The sequence below is a fragment of the Microcebus murinus genome, chromosome 4 (genome assembly GCF_040939455.1).
Source record: "Microcebus murinus isolate Inina chromosome 4, M.murinus_Inina_mat1.0, whole genome shotgun sequence".
Lineage (NCBI taxonomy): Eukaryota > Metazoa > Chordata > Mammalia > Primates > Cheirogaleidae > Microcebus > Microcebus murinus.
Window position 1 is genome coordinate 110,414,482 of NC_134107.1, and position 17,833 is coordinate 110,432,314.

The following is a 17,833-nucleotide window of genomic DNA, read 5'->3' on the forward strand; positions in this document are numbered from 1 at the left end:
CCTCAGTCTTTACTTGTCCCAGAAGGTCTTTATTTCACCTTTGTGTAAGAAACTTAGTTTTGCAGGATACAAGATTGGCTTGGCATTATTCTGTTTGATAAGGCTGAGAATGTGGCTCCAGTCTCTTCTGGCATCTAAATCTGAGTTGTGAAGTCTGCCGTTAGTCTGACTGGATTTTCCTTCATAGGTTACCTGTTTCTTTCACCTTGCAGCTTGCAGGAGGGCCTTTTTCATGTTTATTTTGGCCAGTCTGATTACTATGTGTCATGCCTTCTTCCTGTTTGCAATGAATCTCCAAGGATTCCTTTGAGATTCTTGTACCTGGATATCTAGATTTCTAGCAAGGGCTGGGAAATTTTCCTCCATTATATCCTCAAACAGTTTATGCAACCTATGTGTATTTTCTTCTTCACCCTCATGGATGTCACATTAGGCTTCTTCACATAATCCCACATTTCTTGTAAGTTTTGCTCTTTTATTTCTCTGCTCTATCTTTGTGACTGACTTACTTAATTGAAAGGTGTTATCTTCAATCCCTGACATTCCTTCTTCTGTTTAATCTACCCTATTCTTGAGGCTTTCCACTGTGTTTTGTAATTCCTTGAATAAGTTCTTCATTTCCAGATGCTCTGTTTGGTTTTTCTTTAATATTCTAGGTTTTTTTAGTGAATTTTTCTTGCAAGTCCTGGGTGTTTTCAGTGGTTTCTTCATGTTGCTTATCCATTTTTCTCTTGCATATCCTTGAGTTTTCTTACAATCCACATTTTCAAAATTCTTCTTTTGTCACTTCAGTATTCTGATATTTGGTTGGTATCCATTGCTAGAGAGCTGGTGTTCCCCTTTGGGGGTGTTCTTTCACTTTGAGTCTTTATACTTCCAAAGTTCTTATGCTGATTCCTTCCCATCTGGAGCAGCTGTTGCTTTTTGCCTTTGGATTTTGGTTTAGATAATGACCCACCCAATTTAGTCTCTGAGCCAGTAGGTGGTATTTGTGGATGAGATTTGACCACACCCTGTATGATTAGTCAGTAAATGCAGTAAAAGGGCATGCAAATTGACCTCCCTGTCAGTAGGTGACACTTTCCAGGAGGGGCAAGCTGCAGTGTTCTTTTTGGGTCCCATAACCAGCCCTCATTTCTCTGGAGAGGCACTCTAATGCCCAGGTGGTGGGTGGGGCCCTTGGACTTCCAGGTGTGTCCATATTCTCCACCTTAGCAGAGGTAGGTTGGGGAGTGAGGCTGGGCAGGGTTGGGTTGAGTGAGCCTTCCCTCAAGCTCCACAAATGCTGTTAGCAGGGGTCAGTGGTCTGTTCTCTGCTTCTAGGCAAAGCTACGAGGGAGGGCTAAATGGCCCCACTCCACCAGAAAGTATGCATGTGGAGGTGGGGCTGTCTGAGACCGGTCGTCTGGCAGTCTGGAACAGTCTTCTCTCCTTTCTGTACTCCCCTATTCCACGATTTCTCCTTGGCCTTTACTGGCAGGGAGGACCTCAGGCCAGTGGAGCTCCCCTGACTGTGATGAGAGCCCGGAGGTTCCCTGCCCAGGATCACAGCCTGAGCTGGGAGCGTGGCAGTCCAGTGGGAGGAGGGGTGCCCCTTGAGCCATGCTGCAGCTAAGACCCACTCTGATCTGCCCCTCAAGGCACACGCACCTCAGCAGACTAGTTTACAAATAATCCCTTCTGTGCCCCTGTGCAATGCTATTGAGACCAGGGTATACGAGATCTGACCTGCAGTCCTATCTCCCAGGATCTTGGAGATCAGTCCCTGATCATGCCAGGGAGAAGAATGCTAGCCTCGAGTCACCCATGAGGTGCCCAGGCTGGATCAATGCCTCTCTGCCTTGGGGGTTGCCCTGCTCTGCTGGAGTCACCAGGCAAGCAGCTACAGAGAGGGCTAGTGGGTAGGAAGCCCACAGTCCAAGTACCCCTCAGTTTGCTGCAGGGTCCCAAAAGGAAAAGTCCCATGGATGCTTCTGGATGGTGGCTAAATTGTCTTTCATTGCAGCCACTGGTAGGGGACAGGAAGGGGAAGAATGAAGCAATATGGTGCCTGCCCATCGGCTTGGGTCTGTGGGGCTGGGTGTGTCCCAAGGGAGCTAGGAGCCCCATGCCTGTCCATAAGATGCTCTCTTATCACTGACGGCAGCAGTCTCTGGGTTGGTGTCGGCAGGTCTCTCCTGCAGCTCGGGAGCCCACCAGTAGTACTAGATGCAAGGAAGGGGAATTTTAACTGTTCCACCTACCCTTATTGCTGATCTCCAAGCCTCTCAGGGTTTAGCCCCTGCCGATGCCTTTGTCCTTCTAGTTCTGCTCTGCATCCTCTACCCGTGAAGTCTCCTATTGGTTCAGGTACCCTTCCCTCTACTCCTCCTCTGATCTATGTTTGTCTGCCTGTTTGTTCTTTTCACTTTCATCTAAAATCTTCTCTTCTTATAGAGATACTCTGCCTGGAGGTGTTTTTCATCTGTCATCTTGCCCCCCCTTCCCCTTTTTAAAAATATATTTTAAATGCCTCTAATAGGAAGAATGTCCCAATCAAGTAAGCCCAACCAATTCTTTTTATGACTGAATTCTGAGTTTATTAATTTTTTTCATCTTAGGTACTCATTTAGTCCTCCTGTCTAACTGCAACTTTGTACCGTTTTACCAACACGTCCTCACTGCCCCCACCTTCTAGCCTCTGGTAGCTACCTTTCTACTCTCTGCATCTATGAATTCAATTGATTTAGATTACACACGTAAGTGAGGTCATGCGGTATTTGTCTTTCTGTGCCTGGCTTATTTTACTTAGCATAACATCCTCAGATTCATCAATGTTCTCACAAATGACTGAATTTTCTTCCTTTAAAGGCTAAATAGTATCCCATTGTGTATATATACCACATTTTATTTATCCATTCATACACTGATGGACACTTAGGTTGATTCCATACCTAGGATATTGTAAATAATGCTGCAGTGAACATGGGAGTGCTCATATCACTTTGACATATTGATTTCAAGTTCTTAGGGTATACACCCAGATGTGAGATTGTTGAATCATATTGTAATTTTTAGTTTTTGAGAACCTCCATATAGTTATCCAAATGCCTGTACCAATTTATATTCCCACCAAAAATGTACAAGGGTCCCTTTTCTCCACATGCCTGCCAATCCTTGTTATCTTTCACCTTTTGATAATAGCCATTCTGACATGTGTGAGATGATATGTCATTGCAGTTTTAATTCGCATTTCCCTAATGATTAGTGATGTTGAGTGTTTTTTCATAATGTCTGTTGGTTATTTTTATTGTTTTTTGAGAAACATCTATTCAGATGCTTTGCCCATTTGATTCATCAAGTTATTTGGTTTATTTTTCCTATAGAATTCTGTGAGTTTTTATATATTTTGGTATTAACCCCTTAGATGCCTTTTTTTTCAAACTGTAGTCTGTCTCTTCACTCTATTAATTGTTTCTTTTGCTGTACAGAAGCTTTTTAGCTTGATATGATCCAATTTAAGACCAACCAATTTCTTTTTGACTTCTTTTAAGCAGAAAAGTTTACTATTCCAGTGTAAAAAACCATTTAACAAATCACAGCAGTATGCATTCAAGGAATTTTGTTGACTCTAACTCCATAAGTAGGTTACAGCTCTCAAAGGGCTAATAGTTTAATCAAAGAGTTTGATTAGACATGTAATTTATACTGTCATTTGATAAATATCTGACAGTAAAATGCTATACAGAAAAATTGACAAAGATGTGAGTAGATTTTTCATAAAAGAAAAAATCAAGAAATGTGAACTCATATGTTCAGTTTGATTAAATCAATAAAAGTAAACTAAGAAACATTGCTATTTTTTACCTACTGGAAAATTTTTGCTTCCTTAACCGCTTTGATACGAGTGTCGACCATAGTTGACAGCCACAGATGAACGCGCACAGCCGAGCGTGGACTTTAGCCGACAGCCGTGATACGAAGGCGCACAGCCGAGTGTCAACTTTAGTCTATAATTTTGAATTGACTTTTCTAATTTTTCATTTATCAAAATAAAACTGTGAACATTTAAAAATAACGCAATGAAAACATGTACGTATATGTTACCTATTCTGATTGACATTACAAGTAAAGCTGCCTGTAAAGTAAAACAAGCTTTCAGTGCTTTCAAGCTTTCCTCATCACACAAGAGCAAAACAGATCCTTGGTCAATGCACAGCACAAACTATCGTGCGGAGTGTGAGTGCCAGCTGTGGGCAAGGTTTCGAGGCCAGTTAGCGCTGTACGGAAGTGGTTAATACATGTAAACGTATTAAAGTTTATCGCTTTGAAATCCAAAGGCACTGAAAAGTAATTGATAAGAATGTTCTTTTGTCTTTTGAGTTGTTGAGCATTTGGTGACCAGTTGTTTGTTTCACTAAATATCCTGAGAATTAGTTTGGAAGCATTGTTTCCTAATTCTGGTAGGTTCATTCCAGAATAAGTTCTCCAGATTTATAAAGAACAGTAATAACTAGCATCTATTGAACTCTTTCTTTTTGCCTGGTACTACTAAGTATTTTACATTAATTTATTTGATTTAATTATTACATAACTATTAAATAGGATTCATAATTGGATCACTGTGATCTTAGAGCCAAGCTTTTAGCTGTTTCACTCTTTCAGGAATTGGTAAGTCTAAATATCTTCAGGATCTATCCATGTAATGTAAATTAAGAAAAATGTCAGACTGCCTAATCTGTGATTAGATTCATAAGAAGGAAATAAAATCTTAATGTTACTTCTCTTTGAGGGGACTTGGATCAAATGTTTGTAATACATGTCAGTATAAGATGATTTTTCCAATATATTAATAAGCAAACAAATAAACATTCTGTAAATCAATAAGTAAAAATCATCGTTGTAATGGAGAAATTGAACAGCGGTTTGTTAGGAATAGACAATTCACACAAAAAATCTGAATAATCAGTAATGTATGAAAAGATGCTAAGCTTCACTCATAATCAAGGAAATGCAAACTGAAAAGAAGATACAATTTCATATCTGTCTGGTTGGCAGTGCTGTGAATTCTCATGATGCCAAGTATTGGCAAGGATTTGGGGGAAGAGGGAACTCTTACATACTACTATTGGGTGAGTAAATTGATATTACCAGTTTGGAGACCAATTTAGTAAATTTGAAATATGGTTGATGATGCTCGTACATTATGACCTGGAGTTCCACTTTCAGGTAGCTGTTATGGACAATCTTTCATGGATGGGCAGGACAAGATGTAAGGTAAACATGCTCATTGCAGCACAGCATGCAATAATGCAAAGCATGAAATGCCTGCATTCCTTCCGTTGGGAAATGAAAAAATAAATTGGGGTTTATTCCTGCAACAGAGTGCACTTCAGCAGTTACAGAATATTAACATGGATAAATCTCAACATGATATTGAGTGGAAACTGCAAGTTCCAAAAGGACGTGATTTTTTTTTTTTTTTTTTAGAGAGAGGGTCTTACTCTGTCAGCTAGGCTGGAGTACAGTGGCCTGATCATAGTTCACTGTAATCTTGAACTCCTGTGCTCAATCCTCCTAGTTCAGCCTCCGGAGTGGCTGGCACCACAGGCATGTGCCACCATGCCCGGCTAATTTTTTTTTTTTTAACAGTTGGATGTCTCACTTTGTTGTCCAGGGTGGTCTCAAACTCCAAGCCTCAAGTGATCCTTCTGCCTTGGCCTCCCAAAGTGCTGGGATTATAGGCATGTGCGACTATTCCAGACCAGGATGTGAATTATATTATTTATATAAAAACTTAAAATATACATTGTTTATGGATATATGCATATATAGTAAAGTTATAAAAACATGCATACATTCATGATACATCAGTTTTAGTCTTTTAGAAAGGCAATAGGAGAGAGAGTGGGCTTTATATCTATAATGATTGATGCTTTAAAAAAATTCAGAGCTTTGAAACAAAAAACATTTAACATATGTTAATCTCTGTGATGGATAATAGGTATGTTTTAATTTTTTGTTTTTGTACATTTCTTGTGTTTGAAGTGTTACATAAAAATGTATTTAACTGTCAAAGAAAAAATAATTGTAACTATGTGATAAGAGGTCTGCCTTCCTTTCCTTTCCTTTTCTTTTCTTTTCTTTTTTCTTTTCACTGTTGTTTTTTATTTTTCTATTTTATATTTTTGCCAGCCCAAAAGAAAAAGTATTAAATCCCCTGTGGTCATTCAGGAATTCTTTGGGTGGTGAAGTAGTGATAGAACTGAGAAAACAAAGAAGTTTGCTTGGGTAAAGAGTGGAGGGGGAGATCTTCCATAATAGAACAGCACTTATAGAATAAGGGAGGCAAGAAAAGGAACATTCAGCTCATTAATTGAATAAGTGCAAGTCGTTCATCATAACTAGAAGTGAACAAAGGGCACCAAGGAGTAGTGAGTGACATCAGTCTGGAATTTAGACAAGGCCCAGGTGATGAAAGCTATGATATATGCAAATATGTTTGGATTTAATCCTGTGGACCAGTGGTTCTCAATACAGTCTGAACATAGCATTAATTGAATCTCATTCCAGATTTAGTGAATTAGATCTCTTAGAATAGGAACTAGGACACTGTTCTTTAAAAATCTCAGCCATATCTCTTCTCCTACTTCATTCTTACAACCCTCTGAAAGAGGGAGCTAATGTTGCTTTTCATCTATGTTATGGAAGGATTACAGTCCAAAGTGAGATTGTACAAGTTTACCACGTTTTTGACACATGTACGGTTAGAAATCAGCACCCTCTCATGAAATGATACCTTCTGCTTCTACTCCAGTTGGCTGGGGCAAACGAGAAAAGATACACTAAAATGGTTTTCTTCAATTCTGAGATGGTAGTTCTGAAGGTTTTTTCTCCCAAACCCTCCAGATTTTTATGAGCTGAAAGCCTCCATATAAAATTAGATTATATTGGAAAATGTATGATATATAGTCAGGATCTGCTCATCATTACTCACCATAGGAGCTTTTAAAGGTTTTTTGTTAGTGTAACAGTAAGCTTTGTGTTTTTTTTATTGGGAGTGGAGAGGGATGGAGTTAAAAGGCAAGGAATAGGGGAGGGGGAAGGGAGTTTTGGATAAATTCACACCTAAGGGGTACAATGCACACTGTCTGGGGGATGGGCACACTTTGACTCAGATGGTTCAAAAGTAACTTATGTAGGTGAAACATTTGTATCCCCATAATATCTGAAATTTTAAAAAAAGGCAATACACATTAGCAATATTCCATGTAAGAAATGATGATGGTCCTTACGGAAGGCTATAGGACTGAATAGGAAGTGATAGAGTCAAGAGAAAATGAGAAAACATTATCTAATAAATATGCTCTATGAGTGTGATCTTCTGAAAAAAATGAGCTCATGAGATTGGGCAAAGAAGGTAAGAAAGCCTGAGAGGTGGGGAGAGCTGATTGGTTCTGGATACTATATGCATAGCAAATGCTTTTAGAGGGCTTAAGTTTTGATTTTGAGTATATTTCTAGTCTCAGTCACAGAAAATGTTGATGATAACTAATAACCTGATTTTTATTTTTCTGTAATTTTAGGTAGTATTCTCCTATCCGAAGTTATTTTATGTAGATTAAAGTCACATGCTGTCTTAACCATCTAGCAGTTGGTGTTCTGAAAGAGAGGCAGTGGACTTTGACCAGCCGTAGGAATAGTATTAATGAAAAGTTCTCTCTTATTTTACATTATTAACCTTTTAATGTAATATAACTCACTAGAGAGTTTTGAAGTTTAACTGTTTACTATCAAGTTAATAGAAACTTCTCTTTAGAAAATATAAAATCTCATGAGTAAAATACCCTTATAGAATAAGGCCTGATGCATAAGCATTTCCTAATAGAGATGAATTATATGAATATTATTTTTTATTACCAAAAGGGCAAAAGTTGGATTGTTAAAAGAAGCTATGAAGATTTTCGGGTACTTGATAAACATCTTCATCTATGTATTTATGACCGACGATTTTCTCAACTCTCAGAGCTTCCCCGCTCTGACACCCTGAAGGACAGTCCAGACGTAAGCATCTAATACCTTTCTTTGGTACATTTAGTACAGAAGTAGTCACCATATATATATTAACAGAAATTTTTGTCTGTATACTAAATAAAAGCTTACATTGAGCACTCAGGATTGTTTGTGGGATTACTTAACCATTTCCTAACTGGAAAATTAGTAATGCTAAGTGGAAATGTTTAGAATTAAAGTAGGTTGTGTATAATTTTATAAGGGGGAAAAAACTCATACCATAATATATAGTAAATAGGCAATATCTACGAGCAAATAATTCTCCAGAGAGGATATAAAATATGGAAAGAAAAACATTGAAAAAATTTGGCTTCACTAATAATCAAAGAAATCCATATTAAAACAGTGCTCTTTGATTATTTTATGGTGGCAGGCTGTGTATACCTACCTATCTCCACTCCTGCTAAAAATTTCTAGTACAAACATAAAAGATTTCTAAAAATTTAAAAAGAGAAAAGATTGTTTATAGTGTTAGAAAACAAAAAGTAACATCAAGGAATCAAACATTGTGAGTAATCTTTAAAAGTAGGTGGGTTAAGATATATTAGGGAGAGAAAATGTAGCCTAACACACATGTAAAAGAGGACTACAAAAAATAGGTAAGCTAGCAATTTTACATACAAAAACCGAATAAACAAAATAACTGAGAAAAACAAACAGAAGGCTTTTCAAAGTATGATTCCAAGTGAGGGAAAGTGAGGCTATTACTATTAAAAGGCCTAAAGATTTGTAGATTTATTCCCCCTCTTCCCCGAAACAACCAGTTTATACTGGAGAACCAGAGAGTGTAGTATGTTTCCTCTGAGTCACATTAAATCTTTTTCTTTTCAGTCGGTCACTCAGATGCTTATGGCTTACCTGTCACGCCTTTCAGCTATTGCTGGCAACAAGATCAATTGTGGGCCTGCCCTTACCTGGATGGAGGTATAACCTAATTCACCTTTAATGAAAGTGTATTTTTAAATTATCTACTTTGAATTTTAATATTAACTTTTAATTTTGATAGGTATTGAGTTTCAGCAATCAAAGAAATAGAGTATATTCTCATCCTCTGGGGAAAATACAGAAAATCATTTTCCTCTCAAATCTTCCTTTAGTAATACAGGACACTAATTTTTATACATCACATATTTTTATGAATCTCAATGATACCTGTTGTTTTAGTGTTTAGTATATTAATGTGTACCTTTAACAAAGTATGCATATATTTTTTCAATTAACTTAATAATTTCAATTATTTATGAATAAGAGAAAACCCTTTAAAGGGTCCTATTTAAGTATTGAGTGAAACATTGTCCAGTAAATATATTAAATATTTTTAATTTGCATATGTAGAGTTATATTATTTTCTCTTTCTAGTAGAAATTGGGAAGGCCAAGGTGGAAAGTGGAAAAGAATGCAAACTGTGAGTCAGGCCAGCTGCACTGAGATCTTAGCCTTACATTGCTGGCCATGTGGTCCTGGAAAACTTATTTACTGTCTGATAGATTATACAGTATCTTTCAACATCAGCATTTTCACCTTTAAATGATGATAAGTACCTTTTAGAATTATGAGGATTAAATTTAGTCATATGTGTTATATGCACAGCACAGTGACTGGCATATATTAACTACCCAATAAATGGTAGTTTCGTGGTTTTTTTAAAGACTTTTTGGGTTATTGTCTCTCTAAATTAAATTGAATTATCTTTTATGGATAGTCAAAGAAAAGAAACATTTGCAAGCCCTATGTCTTTAATCATCTCATAGTACAGTTTTTTGTTACAGATTGATAATAAGGGAAATCACCTTTTAGTTCATGAGGAATCATCCATTAACACCCCTGCTGTTGGTGCTGCCCATGTTATCAAGAGGTACACTGCTCGAGCCCCTGATGAATTGACCTTAGAGGTAAATAACCAAAGAGTTCTATTTGTTAATTGGTCCCTGCTGTCATTCCAGCCTCATCTTTAACCGTTTTAATCATTTCTTTAATTAAAAAAAAATAAAAGCCCCAGGTTTTTCCATAGTCCTTTATCTTTCACCCTGGAATGTCCTCTATTTTTGTTTAAATGATTATATTCATCCTTGAAAACTAAGCATAAACATACCCAACTTCTTCTAGGAAGTCATCCTTGATCTCCTTCTCCTCACTTCACACAAACATACACTCCCCCAAACATGGATCGAATGTCATTGTGAACTGGTCTCATGGCTTATCTCTGACATATTACTCATTACATTTAACTATGAGTGTTCTCTTATTTATCTCAGTGAGTTTCTTGAAAGCAAGGTCTGTTTCTTTTTTGTTTTTGTGTTTTTAGTACCTAAAAACAATGATACTTTTTAAAAAATATTTGTTGAAAGATTGAGTTAAAGAACAGATGAGAGGTGAAATGAACATTTCTTGCTGTCAAGTATAAAAGTAAGGGAATTAATTCTTCCTCTAAAAATATGTATTGGCTGAAGAGAGAAAAAAAATGCTGACAGTTATTTAATTTAAGAAATATCAATATAAATTTTTACTGTATAGAATCTGACCTGTTCTCAAACTAAACTTTTAGGTTCTGTAGAGAAAGAAATGTAGGGCTTGAATGATGCTGTGTATTAACAAATATGGCTTTGTGAAAATCGCTTATTCATGTCTTGAAAGATCAGTTGTGAATAAGCAAAGAGAAATGCCTAAAGTGTTATAGTGTATGTTAGTAACATTGCTCTGAAGTACTTAACTGTTTTTTCATAGATATCAGCACTTATTTTAATTGAAGAATATAACTTCTTTTGAATATATTATTAAAACTATTGTAATTTTTGTATTTATGAATTTGTACAGGTTTATATAAACTCATATAGTTTATCTTTTGCAGTGAAGAAAATTAGTTCTTAAGTGGAAATGTTCTGTTGTACCATCTACTGAAAGAAGGGTAGTCGTCATCAAATTTTACACTTACTAAGAATACTCGTCTTAGGCCTTTTTCTATATGATTAAGTAAAATAGATATGTCAAGAGCTCAGTACAGTGCTTGGCACATGGTAAACACTCACTGAATGTAGTATTAATAGAAGCTGTTGTTATTCTAAATGTGATATTTAAAACTTTTATAAGTGAATCTGATCACTTACAGTGACAGCAATAACAGTATTTTAACAGAATTGATAATGATATGATGCCTAACATTAAAAAATCTTATGCTGTAAATCTGGCATTCTGAAGTGACTGCACATGTGATAATTGGATTACAGTCTTTGTGCTGCTTTACTTTTTGTACACCTGTCCTTAACAAATGGTAAAATTATTAAATTATTTTTTAAAAGAAGTAGTATGTTTTTCTACAAATTATCAGCCAGCTCACAAAACAGTCCTTTACCCTTTTGTAGTTGAGATTAAAATTATAGATATAACAGTTGGTTTAAAATTTAACTAAAACCATTTAAAATTTTGATTCTCCTAGGTGGGAGACATTGTTTCTGTCATTGACATGCCCCCAAAAGTGTTAAGCACATGGTGGAGAGGCAAACATGGATTTCAGGTAGGCAACAAAAAATGAGGTGTGGAAGAGTTCAAAGAACAATTTTCTTTATGTTTCAGTAATACTTCTGTTTACAAGATGCATTGGCAGTGGACTTTCTGTCTGCAATGACAGAAAAATGTAGATGATCATAATGATATTAGACTTGGATTCGCTTTTCTAGTCACTACGGTGGTGGTTTTTTATCTTGTTATTCATCTTTAAATTATAGTGTAACCAAAATGTTAATAGAGTCTCCAAGCTGATGGTCACTTTTAGATTGTCAAGCCTGTTGCTCTGCCTTGCATTTAACATTGGTTTTCAATCATGATTCACATATATTTTCGCTCCAGAATTGTCAGTTTGATTAATATTTTTCTATTAAAATGTACTGTAATTGTTAATGTAAACTTAGTATTAATTGTGGAACAACAGAATCTAAAGCAGTTTCATTTCTTTTTTCCATATACGGTAGTCCTCCCCACCCCGTATATGAGGTTTTGTTTTCCAAGGCTTCAGTGACTGAAGGTCAACCGCAGTCTAAAAACATTAAGTGAAAAATCCAGAAATAAACAATTCATAAGTGTTAAACTGCATGCCATTCTGAGTAGCATGATGAAATGTTGCACTGTCCCACTTCGGACTTGAATCATCCTTTGTCCAGTGTATCCATTATGTAGACGCCACCTGTCTGGTAGTCACTTAGTAGCCCTCCTAGTTACCAGATCGACTGTCGAGGGATTGCAGTGCTTGTGTTCAAGTAACCATTATTTTACTTAATTATTTTATTTCATTATTAGTTATTGTTAATATTTTATTGTGCTAATCTATAATTAAACTTTATCATAGGTACGTACACATAGGGAAAAACTAAGTATATTTAGGATTCAGTACTATCGCAATTTTAGGCATCCACTGGGATGGAACATAACCCCTATGGAGAAGAGGGGGTTGCTATATAGCTTAAAAAATTTGAGACCTGATAATGGCATCTTTTAGGATTGACTTAGCACTAATTTCCATAGAATAGATGGGTTTTCTTTTATCTTTTAAAACCATCCATAGAGGAGCCTGTGAAAATGCCTTAAAATTATGTCCTTAATATATAGTCTGTAGTTTTTTATGTTCTACTTAGAAAAGTGTTACTTAAATGCTACATAAATAACATGCACATGCTATATAGTTAGAAATTTGATAACTATTATATAAAACATTTCTGAACTTTAACTATATCTTTTTTTTTTTTTTTTGAGACAGAGTCTCACTCTGTTGCCTGGGCTAGAGTGTGGTGGCGTCAGCCTAGCTCACAGCAACCACAGACTCCTGGGCTCAAGCAATCCTTCTGCCTCAGTCTCCTGAGTAGCTGGGACTACAGGCATGCGCTACCATGCCTGGCTAATTTTTTCCATATATTTTTAGTTGGCCAATTAATTTTATTTCTATTTTTTTAGTAGAGATGAGGTCTCGCTCTTGCTCAGGCTGGTCTCAAACTCCTGACTTTGAGCGATCCTCCTGCCTCGGCCTCCCAGAGTGCTAGGATTACACGCGTGAGCCACCATGCCCGGCCTACATCTTAAATAAAAACAAATTATCAGCTTTTTATAAAATATATTTTATTAAAAAATAATAATATAATTTAAAACAGCACAGCGTAGTGGTTAAGAGTGTGGATTCTCATGCCACATTGTCTGGGTATTAATCCTGTGTTATCTTGGAAAAATTATATAACTCACTGTGCCTCAGTTTCCCCATTTGTAAAATGGGGATTGCAGGACTAAACTTTACCTCACAGGGTTGTCATGAAGATTAAATGTATAATGATAAAAATGTAAAGTACTAAGACCAGGCCTGACGTATAATTTTTGATCAATAAATATCGATTCTCAAATGTAAATAATTCTGTTTTTTGTTTTACAAATTTAATTTTATCCCTTTCTCTATTATAAAACCACCTATATCAATTTAATTTGGTGAATAAATACAGAAAAATTATATTACAACTTTCCTTCTTTGGACTATTGGGGTCCTCCTTCATCTGTGCTCTCATTTCTTAACTGCTATGAATAATAGGTGCTTTTGATTAAATATAAAACTAAACAGAAGACTGGAATTATCTATTTTCCTATTAAAGGGTCAATTCTCCATGTTAATGGAAATGACCTGTAGACCTCAGGCTTTCAAAGATAACCAAAAATCAAATTTGGCTTTGAAGTGAAAGGTATGTTTTGGTCTTGCCACTACTAACTTTCTTATATAACTTTAGAAAGTCATTTGCTTTCTTTGGCCTTCAGTCTCTTTAAAATCAGAGGGTTCCACTTATAACCTCTCTATTCTTTCTTGACATTTTAATTCTATGATTATAAAAATAGTAACAGATTTTCCCTTTATTTGTGTAAATATTTATTGAATACTGACTTTATTCTAGGTATAGATTTATATTCTTAACTATTTTATTGAGACTCACACAAATTATCTAAACAAACTTTTTTGAAAGTTAATATAAGTTAACTAGTTTAAAACTAGTTAAAATTAATTTATTTCCAATCCAATTATTTAAAATAAAAACAAATTTTTTAACTTCAAGGATTAATTTGAAATTGATAATGAAAAATTGGTAATGGAAAATAGCATGGAAAATGGTATTTTCCATCTTGATTGGTCTTAGAAAGGCAGCCGAATCTCTGTGGGTGATGTTGGAGTGTGCCTGTGAGTAGAGGAGCTGGTGTGTTTGTGTTTGTGTGGGGGCAGTGGGGTCCATGCAGCCAGGAATAAATCTTTAAATGTGACTACCAAACATTTTTTAAAAAAGGACTCCAGTATTTGAAGGGAAGTTCACACAGTTGACCATTCCTTGTTCCTACACACTAGTCCATTTGTAAGAGTGCATGTGGTTAATTGCCAGGAAAGTGTGAAAGGGGAGAGGTGTTGAGCATCTGTTACCTGCAAAGTACATCTCAGCACTTCACATGCAGTGTTTTCTTTAATTTAATTTCACAAACTTATAGGTAGATATTATGCCCATTTTTATGGAAAGAAGACAGTTTCTGAGAAGACAGCCAGGATGCTAAATCAGTAAGTTACTGCAATAGGGACTCAAATCCAGGTCTGCTGTGGATTGCCTAAAGAGCACTAAACACGATTTCTACATTCACTCTCAGATTATTAACTTTCTCTGTCACAGTTTTCTATACTATAGAAAGGAACATCTTTCCTTCCCAACTAGCAAGGAATGTAGTAAAGATTAACCAACTGTGGACTGCAAAGTGACCATGTTTACTGGTAGAAACATAGCTGTTACTGTGTGTTATGTTTTTATGTGATGATTAATAAATTGTTTGCCAGGGAAAAACTATTTAGGCTCCTCATGATGTTCCCTACCCTTATTAGGTATTTTTGAATTATAAACATGTGCCCCTCTGAGATACTCTATTGAGAGAGGAAGATAATCAGAATTGTCCATATATATGATAAGTATAAATCAGAGCTCTTTTTTTTTTTTTTTTTTTTTTGATAGTCTCACTCTTTTGCCCAGGCTAGATTGCAGTGGCATCACAGCAACCTCAAACTCCTAGGCTCAGGTGATCCTCCTGCCTGAGCTTCCCGAGTAGCTGGGACTGCAGGCACGAACTACCATGCCTGGCTAATTTTTTCTATTTTTAGTAAAGACAGGTCTCGCTCTTGCTCAGGCTGGTCTCGAACTCCTGAGCTCAAGTGATCCTCCCGCCTCGACCTCCCAGAGAGCTAGGATTATAGGTGTGAGCCACCATGCCCGGCCCCAGAGCTCTTTTTATATCCTGATTTTCCAATTCGAAATAACTGGAATAATATCTTAGTCCAGTAGTTTTTATACTTTTTTTTTAACCCAGTGAAATTAATAATCAAATAGAATCTTGCACAGAATTTCCATATGAGAAAAGTTAATAGTGGAGCTGCCCTGACTGGTTCAAGTGAGGCACACTGGGCCTTGTACCCCACAAAGCTGGCTTTCCGAGGCTACCTACAACAACCCAGAGGGATCTCAGTAGATATGAAAACCACTAATTTATGTTACCACTGGACCTTCCTTTTTGTAGTAGATATGTTATATCAAAGCTGTTCTAATATTTGAATTTTTAAAAGTCAGTTAATAGTCTAAAAGTTATTAGAGAAACATGTTCTTTATAAGGTCATTTTTATGTAACACCTTTTAGAAGGATAATATTTAGATTTTAAAATTTCTCTAATGTAAATTATATATGATTACTATACTTTGTGTATTCTGATATAGGTGGGTGATACAAATTCAGAATGCAAATATTCTCATATATTGTGTGTGTGTAAGAGAGATTTTTTTTTCCTTTATTGGGCATGGTTATTTGTAAGGTTCATTTATTCTTTCATTTGTCTGTTAGGTTCTATTAGTTTATTAGGGCTACCATGCAAAATAGCACAAACTAGATATCTTGAAATAACAGAATTTATTTTCTCATAATTCTGGAAGCTAGATGTCAAAATGCCAGAGGTTTGGTTTCTTCTGAGGTCTTTCTCTCTCCTTGGCTTATAGAAGGCTACCTTCTCACTGTGTCTTTCCATGGCCTCTGTGTTTGTGGTTTTCTGTGTCCCAACCTCCTCTCCCCTTATAAGGACACCAGTCAGGTTAGATTAAGGCCCACCCATATGACCTTATTTAACCTAATTACCTCTGTAAAAGGCCTATCTCTAAATATACAGTTGATCTTTGAACAGCATGGGTTTGAATTGTGCAGGTTCAGTTATCTGTAGATTTTTTCAATTAATCTTGGATGGAAAACATAGTATTTGTGGGATGTAAAACCTGAATATACTGCTTTTAGAATATGCAAGTTCTGCAGCGCTGAGGCACTTGAGTATGTGCCAATATTGGTTTATGCAGGAGTCCTGGAATCAGTGCCCTGAGTATGCTGAGGGATGACTATGGCCACATTCTGAGGTGTTAGGGATTAGGAACTCAACGTATGAATTCTAGGGAGACACAATTCAGCACATAATAGGTACCAACAGTCCTGGTTGGAAAGGAGGGTTGGGCCACTTTTAGGCCTGGCCTGAAGGCTCCTGGGGCACTCTCTGACACAGACTTGATAAAGAGCAGGGCCCTGCCTGAGCCAGGCTGGTTCCAAGGCCAAGGGCAGGCAGGACTTGGAGGACCAGCAGATCTTGGTACTCTGTTCAGCATCTCTCCAATGAGTGGGGAGGTTCAGGACTCACCAGGAGTTGCTGGGAGGTCTAGGAGAGCTTCCTGGAGGAGGTGACACAGGAGCGCAGTCTCGTATGTGTCTCCAGATCCAGATGACCTGTTGGTGCTTTTGTCAGTGGAACCAGTTAATCTAGCCAGGTGTGGAACAGCATCCACCTTGGTGAGCTGGCTTGACTGGCTCTGGTCACACGCGGACTTTGTAAACTGGGTTCTGTCAGCAGACCACAAAGGAGGAAGCACAGAGGTGCAGGCTGGCTTCCCTAGTAATATAGGGGAGACAAGAGGCTCATCTAGACATTGGTTTGGCCAAGAGAGTGGTTTTCTGGGGATTGTCATCATTTAGTGCAGATCACTCTCAGGAGAGCAAGAGAAGCGGGGAGCAAGGATGTGGCCACTGCTTCCTACATGGGAGGCCAAGTCAGCTGAGTCGTCACGCTCTCGAGCGCTGCTGGGAAGCTTTCTGAAACATGTTGTCAGTGCCTGGGCCCTGTGTGTCTGCATTTGCAGCTCTGCTCAGCTTGATGTGTTTGTATTCTGTTACGTGGACTCCACTTTTTCTTTTGTCAAGGTCATGTGTGTGTGTTGTTTACTTTCTGGCCAGCTGTCAGGGCATGACAGGTCTCAATGGAGGCCTTTCCTTAACTTAATATTGCTGTCAACTGGTGCTGTGTAGTTGCTGTGTTGTAACTTTGTTTTAATTTATTATTATTTAAAAAAATAATTTGATAGACCTGATTTTTAGAACAGTTATAGGTTTGCAAAATGATTGAGGAGATAGTTCACAGGTTGATATAATACCCACCCCCCAGTTTCCCCTGTCATTCACATCTTGCCCTATAGTACATAGAACAGAAGCAGCAAAATGCTGATCATTACAATCAGCTGATTAGCTGAGTTTACCCATAGCACTGAGTAAGCACTGTAGAAGAGTGAGCTGAGGAAAACCTGGGCCAGAATAACATAGATAAAAATAGTCTCAAATGCTACCCCACAGCTATTGAAACGATTTTGAGGCTTGCTTTTTGCTATAACTGATGAACCAATATTGATATGCTGTTATTAACTAACACACATCTTTT

At 37.0% G+C, this 17,833-nt stretch overlaps 1 protein-coding gene across 23 annotated transcripts in view; it reads left to right on the top strand.

Moving 5' to 3' along the window:
• ARHGAP32 (Rho GTPase activating protein 32) overlaps positions 1-17,833 on the top strand; it is a 319,968-nt gene that overhangs the window by 217,185 nt on the left and 84,950 nt on the right. For all 23 annotated transcript variants that reach the window (XM_076002670.1, XM_076002671.1, XM_020286787.2 and 20 more), the window contains 4 exons: positions 7,906-8,043; positions 8,884-8,976; positions 9,822-9,944; positions 11,486-11,563. In XM_076002670.1, coding sequence (XP_075858785.1) covers positions 7,906-8,043; positions 8,884-8,976; positions 9,822-9,944; positions 11,486-11,563 — 432 coding nt within the window. The remainder of the gene's footprint in view (positions 1-7,905; positions 8,044-8,883; positions 8,977-9,821; positions 9,945-11,485; positions 11,564-17,833) is intronic.